The sequence below is a fragment of the Leptinotarsa decemlineata genome, unplaced genomic scaffold, assembly GCF_025532065.1.
Source record: "Leptinotarsa decemlineata unplaced genomic scaffold, Ldec_3_MD MMD2_P_RNA_scaffold_6, whole genome shotgun sequence".
Classification (NCBI taxonomy): Eukaryota; Metazoa; Arthropoda; class Insecta; order Coleoptera; family Chrysomelidae; genus Leptinotarsa; species Leptinotarsa decemlineata.
Genome location: NW_027412533.1, coordinates 12,096,698 through 12,113,639, shown reverse-complemented (window position 1 = coordinate 12,113,639; position 16,942 = coordinate 12,096,698). Strand labels below are relative to the sequence as shown.

The following is a 16,942-nucleotide window of genomic DNA, read 5'->3' as shown; positions in this document are numbered from 1 at the left end:
TTACTCTTTCAGAAAAAAAATTACATAATTGTTTCACAGTGACCTTCGTTTTTGATCCGCGGTGAAATTTTGTTGAACATTGCAAATCAACCCTCAACTTTGATACGTCGTAGAGCAAAAACTGTTGGTCGTAGATAAAAAAACGCGTGATTCAAAATTATGCACGATTTTATCTTGTAAATATTATATTCAATTTTTTTTTTCGATGGGATTCACCACAAAGCTCAATTTTCTCTTAAAGCGTCGCGATGCAGAGTTTTCATCCCCCCACCCCTCGAGCGGCAACCCCCCGAGGTCGCAAACTCAGGTGTACTATCATGGGACCTATGTCTACCATTCCACCAAAATTAATTTACTCCCGACCTTTTGCAGATAGAAACTACCCACCGCTTGGACTAATATGAAACAGGTAGAAAAATATCGGAACCGAATTAAAAACCCTTAATAGTCAAACTAGTGACCATTCCTACTGAAGGTGATCAAGACATTAACAACAATATTTCCTAACAGCTTCCATATGTAGCTTCAAAGTGTGAAAATTTTTCTTGATTAACGATTTAACACGAATGGTGGTCAGTCCATTCATATTTGATTCTTATTTGCGTGTATTTTCTGTATATATACTGTGTAGGTCCTAGTAGAAAAAAGACCAAATATTTATAAAACGAATCACAAGTCAACTTGTAACCTGTTTTCTCTTATTTACCATTGTATTTTCATACACAAACAACGTAATGCATACTTATTCTATATTTTTTATTTCATAATATGTTGTGTTTCAATTTCTATATACCCCTTATTTCGGAATGATGCAATAATAGTTACCACTCTTTATGAATATTGTACACTACATTCGTGAAAAATACATTTTTGTATCATGGGGAAGTCAACAATTTATTCTCCTAATTTCTCTAAAAGTGGTCTCTCTGGCACTTTGGAAACATAAATAAATGAAATATATTTTCAAGAATGCACTGTGCAAAGTTCAACATTCATTATTTTCAAAAAATACTCTACTTCCGAAATTTTGAAAATAAATCTGAAACTAGTGATGATAATATGTCAGTGTAGCTGTAAAAATTATGTTAATTTCTCTCTTTATTTTTCTCAAATCTTCTACTTGAATTATTATTTCGACTGAATAAATGATATCAGCATTTATTCTTTGAATGATTTCGACTTGAACCTCTGTATTTTATATTAGGTTGATATTAAAAAAAACTATCCCGAATAATTTTGAGTCAAAACTGAGAGAGAAAAAACAATGAATTCGAATTATGTCGCTAATGAATTGTTCTCTAGAGATCTACATTTTCGTCGGGTACATACGATGGCGGACATCTAGTTTTTAATTTTTTTACATAGAACCCCATATTCACCTATCACTTAATAAATTAAAAAGGCACAGTCATTATATGTTGAACAATGAAAAAAAAATCATTCACCAGAAAGGATCATCAATTTGAGTAAAACTGGACTATAACGAAACATTCAATTTTAAAAAAATTCAATGAAGAATCAGGTTTTCCGTGATAACTATTTCTCACCAAAAAGTTGTACAGCTTTCAATACTTTATCATGGCTTAAATGAGACTTTCTTCCATACTTTGAAACTGTTGGGTCCTATTCAGAAGATAGCCTTCTGCCAGACTGGAGATCCAAACATCGCAAGCGATCTTGATAGTCACAATATTTTAGGAAATTTGAGCTATTGAGGTGATAGACATATATATGAGTATTAGTCTTAAATTCAGTTGAAGTTTGTGTGTTGTATTGGCAGTGTAAGAGTGAAATAAAGTTGAGTTTAATTGTCAGTGTGGTCTATTATTGTCGGACCCACGGGGAAAATGTAACATTCGGTGTTGGAAGTGATAAATTTGAGTGAAAATTTTCTATTTCATGGTGAAAACATGAATTGTCGATTACAACAAAATATAACAGCTCAAGAATATGTTTGAAGCTTTGCGAACGCGGCTGGCGTAGAATGAAAAACGCAGGAGAGAATAAGGTTAACAAAGGATAGAAAAAGAAAGATTACACAAAAATAAAAACCGTGAATTACTATTGAATATTCAATAGAAACAGGAAAAAATCATTGACTTGGTGGTAAATGTTCATGAGAAACAAGAAAGCGATAGAGAGAAATATCGTGAATTATTGATAAATATTTATATTCTCAATTCAACGAAGGAAAGGTACAGGCATTCATTCAGGACGAATTTGTAGAAGTATTTCAGAAAGAAAGGACAAATTTGAAAAAGTTGTCGATGTGAAGCTTGGAAAAATGATGAGAAAGCAACATATACTGGCATTACGAGGAAACGTCTCCGAAATTCTGCAAATATTCCAGTGAATAAGCAGAAAATTTATGAAGCAGTCTTATCAGCTTCAAGAAGTCTATCAATCTGCAGGATTTTGGGGCCGAAGTCAAAATATTGGTAAAACACCCGAAGAATTCACCCACTGGATTTTTGTTTCATCGACGAGGTTCATGACAAGTCGCTGAGAATGGCGACTCATAAAGAATCAAATGAAGCTAGGGCATGCATGCCCTAGAGTTTTAAGCTGCCAAAAATGCTTTGCGTCAACAACGAAATGTTCCAGTGAGTGCCCTCAACGGAAATGAAGATGAAGAAAACTATCAATTTATGGCAGGTCTCGATAAACTCTTCGTAAAATATTTGACGGATGGACCTGCACCCAGTTGCAGTAGTCCCTGAGAATAGTGCGCTATAAAAAATTGAATGGATCCGAAAATAGAAAAGACTGGCGTTAAGGATCACCCAAACGATAGCTCGGGGTTCAGAATTCAACCAGTATAAGGGGAATGTATTGGCAGCTATACCCCAAGGATCCGATTTCCACGATAGGACGTGCATACCCTAACAGGTCAGCTGTCAATGAATTTCTGAATGATAATCAGTGCCTTTCCACCTTCGAAACTGGAGCAACGAGATCAGTAATGAGAGCCGTCATTTCCTACACAAATAGTTTTGAGGAGTTATCAGTAGTACCCGTTCTGGAGACAGCCACTGAAGATAGACTGACGGTTTATGGAGAAGCTGAAGTGAGACTTAGGCTTGAAAATGGTTGAATAGAAACTAAGGTATTAATAGCGCGTTTCGCTAACTTGGTTAGCGAAACGCGCTGAAGAAGAACTAGTCGAAATTACTCGATCTGCGGAGGAGCAAAATCATTTTTCAAACACATTCAGTTCAACACCGGATCGAAACTGGCGATATCAAGCCAATATGTCACTAGAGAGGTTTTTGATCAGTGCACCAACCCTGTCACACCCAAAAACGGAGGGCTCATTTATACTCGAGACGGATGCATCCCAACATCATATTCCATGTTGGGAATAGGGGCAGTATTCTATGAGTTACAAGAAGAAGAAGTCTTCATTGGCTATTTCAGTGAGTTTCTGGGAACATCCAAAAAATCAATTCGTCACCCAAAAAAAAATACCTTGCAGTGGTCAAGGCGGTGGATCGGTGGATCACTACCACTCCTTTTCATATGGTCGTAAATTCTTGATCAGGTCCAGATCACTCAGCACTTCAGTGTTTCCTCAATTTCAAAACTCTAAAAAGGCAAATAGGTAGGTGGATCAAAAAGTTACAAACTCACGATTTTGAAATTCAACATCTGAAATGAAAGAGTCATGAAAACGCAGATAGTTTACCAAGAAGAATATGGCTGTCCTCCGGATGCAAAATTTGTCAACACCAGGAGGACAAAAATACCTAACGTAGCGCAAAAGAAGGATTTGGTTTCGAAAATTGTACTAAAATGAATTGACAAAAGAGTGGGACCGGAATGGAAAGATATTTTCAAGAACGGTTAGCAGAACACGAGATTACGTGAGGGGTACTATTGGGTCAATTGCCACCGAGACGTTGAGGAGTGGTATGAGTGTTGTGACCTGTGCATCTTAAAGAAGTGTCTGAAGAATAGTCGTTGACATTCTGGGATCACTTCCTGTGACCACATTCGGTAAGAAGTACCTGATAACTGTGATGGATTTTTTTTCCAAATGGCCCGAAGTAGTAGCCTCACCCAACCAAGGGGCTGAAACTGTAGCAGAAGGTGCAATTGCCGGCACCGAGTAACCTAATAGTTATACTCGGATCAGGACCGCAACTTCTAATCGGATGTATGGAAGAAAATTATGATTTATTGACATTGATGGGAATAAAAATAACCGTTCTTTTTCTCTCGATGTTTGTCTCAGGAAATCAAACCGACTGGGATAAATTGGTTCCTCCCTTCTTGATGGCATACCGGATCTCACACAATCCATGTTGTTAACTAGTCGAGGTTTCCATAGACGTAAAATGTTATAGCCAATGAATCTCAAGAGGTACCCTTTCAAGAGTCAGTGAATGACCTGAAGATGAGACTGGAAATCATACAAAAATTTGTCTGATTCAAATCATAGCCTACCAGCGATAGGATGAAAATAAGATTTGACGAAAAGTCAAGGCAGGTGAGTTTCATGGAGGGCAACGCATTTTGGCTCTACCAACCCCAACGTCGGAGAGGTTTGTGATCCAAATTGCATACACTTTACTTGGTAATCAAGAAGATAAACGATCTAATGTATAGAATCCAATTGCCAGCAAGTCTGAAATTGTCTACATAGTGAGACTAAGTCCTCACATGGGTCTTGATGCTCCTATCTAATATGTTGTTCGGGGCCAACAACCTCAGTAAAGGGAATAGTGTTGTTAATCTCTGAAAAAAGTAGCGTCAGTAGCCGATGGTCCTTCGTCGATAGACTGTGACTTGGCCAAGGTTTCGCTCAACTTTAATTGTGCTTCTCAATCGGTATACATAAGCACTACCAACAGGCAGCAACATAATTTGGAACATGGTTTTCAAAAAACAGGGTTTTTTGGTGAAATGAAAGTTCTTTATTCTGTAAAATCATTTGAAATGGGCATGTAATATTCAAGAAAAAATGTCATTATACGAGTTTTCATAATCAAAGTGAGTTCCTGAAACAGTTGTTTTTTTACAAGTTTTGAATTTTACGGGTTTGTACAGTGTCATCTCCAAAGTAGGCACCATATGGGAAACTTATTTATTAAGGGTTTTTCGACAAAAAGTTATTCCTGACAAAAGTGTGTCCATTTCCTAAAACTAAATACAATAAAACATACGTAATATACGAGGAGCCTTCAAATATTTGATTTTGAGACATGAGTAAAGTACTCTTATTTTGAAAAATCTTGGGAAATGTTATTTAAAAAAGTTGTTCAGCATTGAGAAATATATCTATATTTGGAATCATGGCCACCTGAGTGGAGTTTTATTTTTTCAAATGGGGACTACGAAAAAAAAATTTGCTAAAACGATAAATAGACAGCATCCTGTATACGACGGTTTATTTTAAAAGGCTGCAATATTTGACGTTACACAACTGTTAACTACAGTCAATGTTTCTGGAGAGTAAAATAATTTTCAGTTTTTGGTGAAATGTTATTTTTATTTTTTGTTAACTCCAAAAATTACTCAAAATTGTACAGTATTTTAACAAGAACTCAATAATATTAAATCACAAAACATCAAAATGAAATAGGTATTTTGGAACAAACTCATTGATTTTCTGGAGATTATTTTGGAAAATTATTTTGGACAAGAAACTTTCCAGAAAATCAGTGAGTTTGTTCTGAAATATCCATTATATTTTGATGTTTTGTGATTTGATATTATTGAATGTCAAGTTCTTGTTACAATACTGTATAATTTTGAGTAATTCTTGGTGTCAAAAAAAAATTATTAAAAATAACTCTGCATCAAAAACTTTGAGAATTATTTTACTCTTAAAAAAATTGGCCGTGGCTAACACCAAAGTTGTATAATTCGTAATATTACAGGCTTTCAAAATAAACCGTCGTATACAAATTTTTTTTCGTAGTCTCCATTAAAAAAAATGTATGAAATAAAACTTCACTAAGATGGCCATGAATTCAAATCTAGATGTATTTTTCAATATTGAACAACTTTTTTGAATAACATTTCCTGAGATTTTTCGAAATAAGAGTAGGTACTTTACTCTTGTCTCAAAATCAAATATTCGAAGGCTCCTCATATAATACGTGTGTTTTACTGTATTTTGTTAGTGTATGATTAGTTTTAGGGTATGCACAAACTTTTATCAAGAATAACATTTTGTCGAAAAACCCTTAATAGATAAGTTTTCCATATGGTGCATACTTTGGGGATGACACTGTATATACTAGTGATCAGTGTATTAAAATACTCGAGTTTGATTCAAAATTCTTCAAAAACTAGCCTTACCCGTTAAAAAGAACATTTATTCCATTTACCATTCACAAATAATGATACTTAACTATATGTTATCTTCCATACCCATTTTTAGCAGTTACTGTTTCAAACTGAGTTTTGTTCTCAAATATGATGACCCCTCCTGGTAAATGTTTATACTGAAAATGCTGTAAGTCTAATGGCCCCGTGAAGATAAAATTTGGCGATTTGGATTTCGATTGTCTAAAAAGGTATTAACAGATATGAAAGCTACAAGAAGAGAAAATAAAGGGATATAAAATTGAAAATAAGCGGAAATTACAAACAGTGAAAATAACAAGACTGGAAATATTTGAAAGGCTTACTTAAAATTAGCGAAAAATGTCCAAATTATTGCAGAAAAAAAAGACAAATATAAAATTCAGAAAACATCAAAAAGCCACTTTGTTGAGAAAACAAATGATTATGATATGAAAAAAAAAACAATAAATGAGTTAGGCTATAAGTGGAATGTCAAACAACATTCGTGTTCTTGTATGCTGCATTCGAAAGGTATGTTGTACACTGAGCTACAGAAACAGAAAATCATCTAAAGGCGCTCTTGTTTCTTGACTGATCTGATAGTGTTGCAGAATCAGTTGACTTTTGAATGGCACCACTCTTGGAGTGCCTTGAGATTTTTCTGTACTGATTGTGTTTTGTCTTCAAAAGAATGTTATTATTTCTGAATAGTTTCCCAATGCAATCAGTGACGTTGTTCAGGTAAAGCAAGTAGACTGTGTCTACCTCAGTCTGTTGGTTCATGGTAAAAAATGAGCTATTTATTCTAGAATGTAGGACGCGTTGGATTTCCTGTCAGGTATACTGATTGTCCTGTATTCAAGAAGATGTGGCTCAAACATTTTGGTGACTAATGAGGGTTTTCATCATTACTGAAAATTATTTGAGTTTTTGTCGAGGTATCGATTAGTATGATTCAGTTTGCGATTAGCTGTGTGACTTAGTTTTCAGTTTTTATATCGATCGTGACATCCAGAAATGATATTTTTCTTTTGTTTTCCTTTTCCAAGGTGAGCTGATTGTTACATAGAAACTGTTCTCATGCTCATTTCCTGAAGTTCCAAACTATAAAAGTGGAGTGATGCTGAGCGGTTTTTTCTAGAAAACTCGCATGTAGAAATTTGTAACCACTGCAACCACTTTCCATGGCGACTCTATCCATTCATTTGGCGAAACAATTATTTCATTGCTGATACATAGTGGTCATGGGGCTATGAAGTCCGTGAGAAAACTGTTTCAATCTGCTCCAACGTGTCCATGAGTGGTACAATGGAAAAGAGAGAAACGACATCGAAGCTGACAAGAACATCATTAGGTTGCAGGCCAATAGTTCTCATTTCCTCAGTTGAGTGATTTGAATTCATGATGTAAAATTTGTACTTGTGGTACATAGAACAAGTCTGTGTCCTAGGGAAACATACCATGTGATAAAATATAAAGAAATTGTTGTTTTGTCTACTAGAATACATTGGGAAAGGATGAGGTATACAAGTCACCAGAATGTGGTATCCAAAACTTAAGAAGGTGAAAAATGGATTTCAATAATACTCTGTTCGATATTTCTTCTGCAGCACAACTATCAGCAACGTGAACCATTTGGAACAACCTAGCATCAGTGCGAACTAATCCCCTTCTATTATAAATATGAGTGAACACGGAACTCCCTATTCAGTTGTTGATGAGACCTCAAGATATCATCTATGGCCTTGCAGTCAATGCTCAAACCACTGAAGATATCTGCCGATATAGCTGACGAAACTTTGATACTACAAGTTCCTTCCGATCGTGACCTACCAGCACCGATTTTGTTCTTTATAATCGTGACCACGGCCGTGAAAGCCAATATTCTTATAATATTTTATAATTTTTTTTATTTTTCCTTTGAAGCTTTTGAATCTGTTAACACTTTTGCACACAATTGAAGCCCAAACCTCCATCATTCAACAGGAAACATTGTCAACTACATTTAAACCCCGTAAAGTTATTACAACCACCCTGTTGGAGCAGTATGACCACAGAGAGGAATGACGCCAGGCAGTTTCGGTAGAGACTGTGAAGAATGATGCCTGTATTCTTCGTCAGGTGTTTGCAACGATCCATTGGCAGGATTGCTGGAAGAAGAGTTGAACAAGAGCGGATCTCTGGAAGTTCCACTCGTTGCAGTCGGTTGACCGACGGTGTTGACGCTCTCTTCAGTCGTTGAGGGGGTGAGAGTGGATGGTACCGTCGTTGGTAATTCGATGGAGTCTTGTTGAGACTGAGTCTTTTCGTGTCTGTGCGTGATTTGAACCATTTCTGGTACCCTGGTTGGTACGCTTGAAGCCCGTTTCAAAGCCTGCAGAAATAAAAACTTTAACAATTAAAAACTGATTTCGGCTGTCTTGGAAATCATTTCAGATATTCAACAGGAAATAAATAATAACTAGAAATATTGCTTTGTATGCTTTGATCACTGCAGAAGATTGATATAGGCAATCATAAAGTTTTGGTAAAAATAATTATTCATCTCTGTAATTAGGGGAAACGTTTTGGAATCGTTTCAATAATTTTAACATTCTGCTTCATTTCAATGACACAATTATAATAATAAACTAAGTAACCAATTATTTGCTCTATATATTGATGAAATTTCGAATTTGAAAAAAACAATTCAATTTCCACTTATTTGTGTATCATTTCTATAATTCTACATACCTTCACGGGTTGGAATTTCTTATGAGAGAGCTCAATTGGATTCGTAGGAGGAATAATTGGGCTAGTATTCCTGGAAGCCGAAAATTTCTTTCTCTTTTTTTTCAACAGCGCCAAACCATGAGCGATTCCATGCAATTCTCTTTCACGAGGTATATCAGGCTGCACGTCCAAACTGGGATTAGAGTCTGATAAACTTTCGGATCTGTAAATATGTTATTTAGTTGAGATATTGTTAGTTATGTTACTGATTCAAAATGTAAGCTTACATTATTGAAATACGATCTTTACAAAAAAGATGTTGTTATTGATGAAAATTCAATTGTGAAAATAGGTTGATGAAAGACTGATATTCAATACTTTTCTATCTTTAGTAATTGAAATATTGAGTTCAAAAACGTAACACTTGGAATTTTTTATACACATACATTCCTCACTTGAGAATATGTATTCACAATTCAGGAATTTATATAAACTTAATATTAGATGAAAATAATATTCACAAATTATAAGTCTGTTGACCATAAACCTAATAATAGGTATATGGCAGAATACTCAATGTAAAACCATTTATTGATCAACATGCATTCTGCATGATGTAATTGACATACACAATTGGATTCTTCAAAATTTGAGAGTAATAGAAATCAATGTTTATTCAGAAAATATTTTAAATTATATTTTCCGGATTTGATATAAGAAAGTTCATAGTTTTTCCAACATTTACAGTTTCTGATTTGACAATTTACATATGATTCGTTTACGTATATGCATGTGTATATATGCATATGTGTGTATATATGTACATAAATTAGTTTCTTTTCTGGATTGATTTGAGTAGTTCTGCAATATGAACTGTAACAGTTGGTATCAGTTTCTATATATATTGCTGATCCTTCTCCAAATGAAACCAAATATTTTGGTAGCGGCTTGAGGATTTTCCTGTGGTGCTTGTGTTTGGTCTTTGAAAAAATATTCCCCAACTGTTAATCATAATAATTTTCAATCATACAATGTGAATATAATTTCCTTTACCTCATGTGAGAAGTCGATCCGTTTCACAAAACCCTCGATGTAGATTTAACTTATTGAAAGATGTTGCAGCAAATCATCTGCATTTGCATTTTTAGCCAACTCATGAGAAATTGATATATTTTCACTCCTATTTCTAAACTAATACATCAACGTTTGTTTGAGAGTGGTTGGCAATGTTTGTCAACCTTCGATTAGTTATGATTCTTCTTTCTTCGTTTCAAATATCTGCTTAAATTGTATTGAATGAGGCTTTTCTGCTTTTTAATGACGTCACGAAGATAGCGCGCAAGATTCTCGACATTCCGCCCTTGCAGTAAGGTGCTAATGACGGAACTGAACTTCCCCCTATCATTCGACCTTGATTGTCGTCACACGACCTTGAGCGATATTCACATGATATGACCTTTAATAATCCTACACGGCCAAATGCCAAATGACCCTGAGCATGGAGTTTGACCTTGACAATCGTCTCTGCTCTAGATTTATCACCTTGAGCTCGTGCCACATCACATGATTGCGAATGAAACATGATGACTCCCCTTTTTTTATGATTCCATTTTATTTATTGAACTCAGTTCATTGAGTTCAAAAAAAAAAGATTGAGCAGGTTTGAAGACAAATATTGTATTTTCTCAACTACAGCTTTGACAAAACTGAAGCTCATCAACGAATTCCTTGCCTTTAGAGGTATCGGGTGAGCACAATATGCGACATACTGGAAAATACATTGAGATGAGCGGTTGGATCATTTTCACCACATTTTTTCACATCGTGGCTTTTTGCTTTAGTTGCAGTACCCCTCACGATAAGAAATTTTCTTTCGTTCGGTATTGTTATCAATTTTCAATGCTTTCTGTAAATGTGATGATTTTACAACCTATTTTTGCTGGAAATTCCATTTTATTATATTTCACAAAATGTTTTATGTTATTTCTAGATTGATTTGATGAATAATTTTTTCATTCTCATTATATGAAAAATTACATTGAAACAACCCATACACTCATCAACTTTTATATTACATGTTTATTCAAATTTTCTCAACTTTCGATATATTTTTCGAAATTCAGATAAGTACACATGATAATATTACACAAGTCATTGCAAAAACATTGTTACTTGCACTTTTCATATTCTTCTCAACGTTGTTTATACTGAACAGGAACCATTTGTATTTTATATCTCATTATGTTCAATAACATTGAACAGGTTGAATTCGTTCTGAGGAATGTGTTGTTGTCTGAGGCAGCTTACACATTTCCAAACTCCAAACGCTGAAATTTCTGAATTTTATCACAACGTTTTTTTGTCACCATGGAATTCAACATCTTTGAAAAATCTTTGTCACACACTCATGGTTTTCATTTTTGTATTCTCCACTAGAAATTATGAGGTTGTAGATCAAAATGAATACTGCACACCTATGGTTTTTTCGTTCTCCAGTAAAAAATATGTGGTAAGAGTACACGTCTCTGGTCTGGATTCTTGGCCATACTGGCCTGGAAGGCAATGAAGCTGCTGACTCTCCTGCCTTAGGAGGGCACTGCAAGCGGCTTCACTGGACCAGAACCTGTCATTGGCAAACACTGAACACCTGAATGAATCATCACATGCAGATACTTGGACTGTCGAAAGACAGTGTAACTCGCCTCTGTCTGGAAAATGATGAAACTGCAGAGCATATACTTTATGCCTGCCCCGCTGGGGACTGAATCAGGTTCTTTGAGTTTGGCAGATCCGTACTCTCACCATCTGACCTGGAAGACCACTCACCATACAAACTAATCGGCTTCGTTAAAAAGCTGGGTTTATTTGTCCGAGTGTGAATAGGTGTGAGCCACAATAAACCCTTATGGGTTACGGTCGAATAGACCCACTCACTTTAGACCTACCTACGTATACTTTAGACGTATAAAAACCAATCGGAAGAACGAAACATATTCAGAAACACTCTATATATCTTTTTTATATTTCAACACTTTTCGTATGCTCCATTGCATCACTGCCATTTTTTATATTCAAAGACGTATTTGGAACTATACTCTGTAATATCTAAAGAACTATATTTATTTGCAAGAATTTCTAATAGTGTATCTATTAAGTCTAAATTTACTGCATATAATGCGATTACCCAACCATATTGATTATTGTGCTTCTTTCATTTTCCTGTTCAATCTAAATCAAACATCTCAATTAAAAAAAACTCAAAATTGTGGTATGCCCATTGTTCTAAAAGTGAATAGATTGCGGTGGTTACCAGTTCCTTTACGAATCTATTGGAATTGCATAAATATGCCGCAAGAAATCATACTAATTTGCATGTATGCAGAACAAATAGGAATAGTGTCATGATGCATACAATAAATAACCAAACGAAGTTGAATCTAGTCCATCATTGAATATTTTCCAAAAACAGTTATTGAAATCCATCCAAAGTGCTAGATAGAATAATACTTCTATTTATCATTGTATTGGAGCTGCACCTATATTGGGGTGTATTTTTTGATAGAATATGTGTGTCTGCCGTGATATTTCAAACTATAAACGTTCAATTTTGAATATTGAACTATATCTACATTTTTATTTTCCATAATTATTTGCAATTTCTATAATACTAGTAATATATTTTATTCAATATGGTATATTAGGGTTACCTATTTCAATGAATATATCTTTCTTCTTCTTCGTTCCGCATTGGAATCGCACGTTGAAACTCTAGGCAATCCACCCCGTTACTATAAAATATATCACCTTGTGTACAATTCCTCATTGCGATCGCATGGTAAAATAATTGACAATTTTTCTGACGGTATATTTACAAAACACTTTATATATGCTGCTTTTTATTTCAAAACCACTCGTATACTCTATTGCATCACCGAATTTTTTTTATATTCAAAGACGTATTTTGAACTGCACCCTGTATACGTTTCGCATTGAAATCGTATGTTGTTAGATCATGCTTTTTTCTGTGTATTCCGATTTGGAATACAATTTAGCTTTGCTCAGTTTCCATTCATATACAACAGTTTACCAAACATTGAAGAAGGCACGGGAATTTATTATTTCAAAGAAGGTGAAGCAAGACTGTATTGATATTCCTGCCGGATCTTACGAAATTGATGATATTGAAGCCTCAATAAGCAGATATACTTTGATAAATTGGTTAAGGCTTTCGCGGCCAAGATTTTCATTGTTACGATCTTCATTCGTGTTTGAAGGCCGTCGTGGTTTGAAACTGTATTCATACATTTCGCCAGCACGAGTTCACCGATGATATCGGTGAAGCATCAAGATGAATAAACCTCTGAAGAAGCCAGCCATTCGAGCTGGCGAAACGTTAGGATACAGTTCCAAACCACGATGACCTTCAGACTCCAATGAAGATCGTATCAATGACAGATAAACTTTGCTCAAAACGTACAAGTAAAATCCCAAGGAATTTTTATATTTGAATTTGAAAAATAATACGCTGAAAAGCAAAATATCTTGTTTGAAACACTTGATTTCCGATCTGCGAATAGTTCAGCTCACATTCTGGGAATTTCTCCTGTCTTCCTCAAACCAAACGTACATTATGCATCCGATCATGCATCATTACGTTTGAAGCTTTCTACAACGACACACCGTCTCATACAATATAGAAGTTTGCTGTTGACGTTGATCCCAGTTACGCAATTGATGAAACGCCGAATCATCTCATTTACCTACCCATTTGTCATAAAAATGAAATGAACAACATCACAATGCGAGTGCTCGACCAACATTCTAGGCTCATTGGTTTTCAAAACGAAGAAATAATAATTCCTTTGGAATCAGAGCAAAAGTATCTATCTGTAAGAATAACTCATCACCATACCCCCATCAGTCTTCACCAAGACCATCAACCAGCATAAACAACTGTCAAATAAAAATTAATTTTTCTGGAATCTCTGGGTTATCATGTTGTCCAATCAATATTGAATGAAATATAATCAATAGCAATCAATCAGATGCCTATGTTGCTTTGTACAACAGCCTACTATTCGTCAGCGGAAAAATTGGGAAGACTAAAGGAGATGGTCGGGTGACCTTTGTTTACAATGCTGGTACTTTCAAGTTCTAATCTGCTACCTATGAGCAGAGAGATGAAGATTTGGAAGCAATTCTTCAAGCTAAAATTGTTAGTACTGTCAGAGGTTTCCTCACCCGAACCGATGAAGATATCAAGCCCTTGACCATTTCAGGATGAATTTATCCTAATAAAGTAGGCATCATTTGAACTACATCTTTAACATTCAACATTCTCATATCCATTAAATATTTCTTGAATATTTTCAATGATCATCAGTGTATTTCCTGAGACGCCAACACCAAAGACGGAAGTTGAACTAAACTTAGGAAATATTGAAATAAAAGTCAAACGAATCTTTTCGTATGATCAGATAAGATAAGATTGCAACCTCTGTGACAGTGACCTGTCCACCTTTCTGGAAAGGACAGGATGGAAGATGACTAGGAGGACAACTCCTCGGGAGGATGTACAATGGGTCACATGTGGCCTAAGTGCTTATATTCACCCTCCCTACTCTACAGATACAGATAGAGGTATCCAAACTGATATCGTTTTTCTCATACCGTTCAGAAAATGGAAACTCCATATGCTGCCTGCTCTCAGCAGGGAGCAAAAGTGAAATATGGGCTGTCAAGAAGAGTTTCTCCTCTAAAGCTTTCGCTATGTATGTTTCTAAAAAGATCATTATTAAACCAAAAACCAATCATGATCCAACAATATCAAATTATTTAAATATCACTAATATATCGTTGACTCTAAGCGGTGAGAATTACTTAAAAAAATATATGTGTCTGAACTTTGAAAATGGTCATTTTTCGCAAGCCCATTTCAACTACGCATGATTCGGTATTAACATAATCAACATAACCCCTTCTCATTTCCATCGCCGTTACAGAAAAATCCCTCTTGATCATCAAATCTTTCAGAAGAGATCAAAGCATCAAGAGTTCCATTGTTGATGTCAAGCTGAGGATTTGTTTTTGAGCAAAAATTGAGGACCATTTCAAGGTCCTATCTCGAGGACCTCAACGAGGTCCCAATCGACGACCAACTCGAAGACTCCCCTAGCACGCCAAAAGGTCGCGGACACTTCGCGGGGTCCTCTTATTAGCTTCGGCAATCGAACTCCCAGACCAGAAGGAACCACAATCGGCTTTGTCTAATTACCGTCATCGACCTATACTATCATGCTAGGAAAATGAGGGATACTGTATGCGATAAGTTCCACGAAGCCTGAAAAATTATACTGATATCTTGAAGTATCACTACGGCCAGGATCATTACAGTAGTGCAGACAATAGTATTTCGTAAGTGAATGATGGTCCACCTACGCGTAGAATCTTTCGTCTCACATACTGGGATATGTCACCCAAAAAGCGACAAATACTCACTGCCGGAGACAATTCGATCAGTGATGAGATTCATAGCATCTTTGAATTCGACTTCGATGTGGAGGTTAGATACAAACTCATCAAGGAGTCGCAAAATATTTTTCATATGCCAATCCAGCCTAACAGTCTCGATAAAATCACTATACGCATATTGAAAGATTATGGTCATCTGGTCAATTTCAAAGGTGAGAAGATACTAGTCAAATCGTAATTGATGAAAGTTATGAATATATTCAATAGTAAATCTCATATCTCATAACATAACCGGGTATTAATATTGATGGGGGGCATTTGGAAAAGGACATCAAATCGAATTAATCGGATTTGAAACAGGCACTGTTGAAGAGCATTCAAACCAATTCATTTGAAGAACAATCATGAGTGACAAGTCAGATTGCGGAGGAGATCGATCAAGTCTGTCGATCACTCTTCACATATTGGATGGTCATCTGATCAATTCCATCAGTGGAAAAAACTCATTATTAAAAGATATAATGACTGGGTAATTGTTATTTGAAGAAAGGAGAATTGAAACTTTCTATGTTTTTTACCACTTTTATTTGTAACTAACGTTACTGCAGTTTCGTCCTATAAGGACATTTTCAAACTTATACATTAAACTAACAATGGTTCATTACGTTTGTTTGAAGGTGGTTGACTCTACTGGACCGTGCTTTTGGGCTCTGTAATGCAAAGGAAGGTCTCGAAAAGGAACAAGGCATCATCAAAAATGACCTTCAATGGAATGGTTACAAAGTGATGGTAGAACAGGCCTTAGTTAGAAAACAGCAAGACCTCCACAAGGAAGAGAAGCCGCTACAACCTGTACTTGTACTTCCCTATATCAGAGGATTATCGAAAAGGATAAGACGGATTGGGTCCAAGTATAACATCAGGACCTGCTCCAGACCTGAGAACACTATCCGTAGCAGCCTCACGAAAACCAGGCCACCAAACGCAGACTGCGATTCCAAGAATTGCATTTACCGGATACGCTGCGAGTGCGGAGAATCATACTTCGGTGAAACGAAGGGGCCATTGAAAGTTCGCATTGCTGAGCACAAGAAACATACACAGCGAGGAGAAACTAGCAAATCCGGAATAGCAGAGCATGTTTGGACTCATCAACACAACATCAATTGGACTCAAGCTGAAATCACCCCCAAAGAGAAACACTGGTTTAGGAGGAAATTCAAAGAAGCCGCGTATATGTTCTCCAACAACGTATTCAGTCCAGCTAGCGTAGAGATACGTAACATATGGAAACCTCTAATCAAGCGAAAAACCAACTCCCGCCAAAAAGTCATCTTCCGCCAAAACCAATGAAGCGGAAAGAGGGGATAGGTGAAACCACTCGAATGACCAATAAATAGTCAGATCTCGAAGGAATAAGTCCAGTTATCACCCGAAGACGATTGTGGATACCAACAATCGAACG

At 35.9% G+C, this 16,942-nt stretch overlaps 1 protein-coding gene across 3 annotated transcripts in view; it reads right to left on the bottom strand.

Annotated features, from left to right (window-relative positions):
* Positions 1-741: 741 nt before the first annotated feature.
* Positions 742-16,942, bottom strand: part of Trpgamma (Transient receptor potential cation channel gamma) — a 369,660-nt gene continuing 353,459 nt past the window's right edge. For all 3 annotated transcript variants that reach the window (XM_074169989.1, XM_074169988.1, XM_074169990.1), the window contains 2 exons: positions 9,028-9,229; positions 742-8,668 (listed from right to left, as the gene is read on the bottom strand). In XM_074169989.1, the coding sequence (XP_074026090.1) occupies positions 8,318-8,668; positions 9,028-9,229 (553 nt within the window). In that variant the 3' untranslated portion in view covers positions 742-8,317. The remainder of the gene's footprint in view (positions 8,669-9,027; positions 9,230-16,942) is intronic.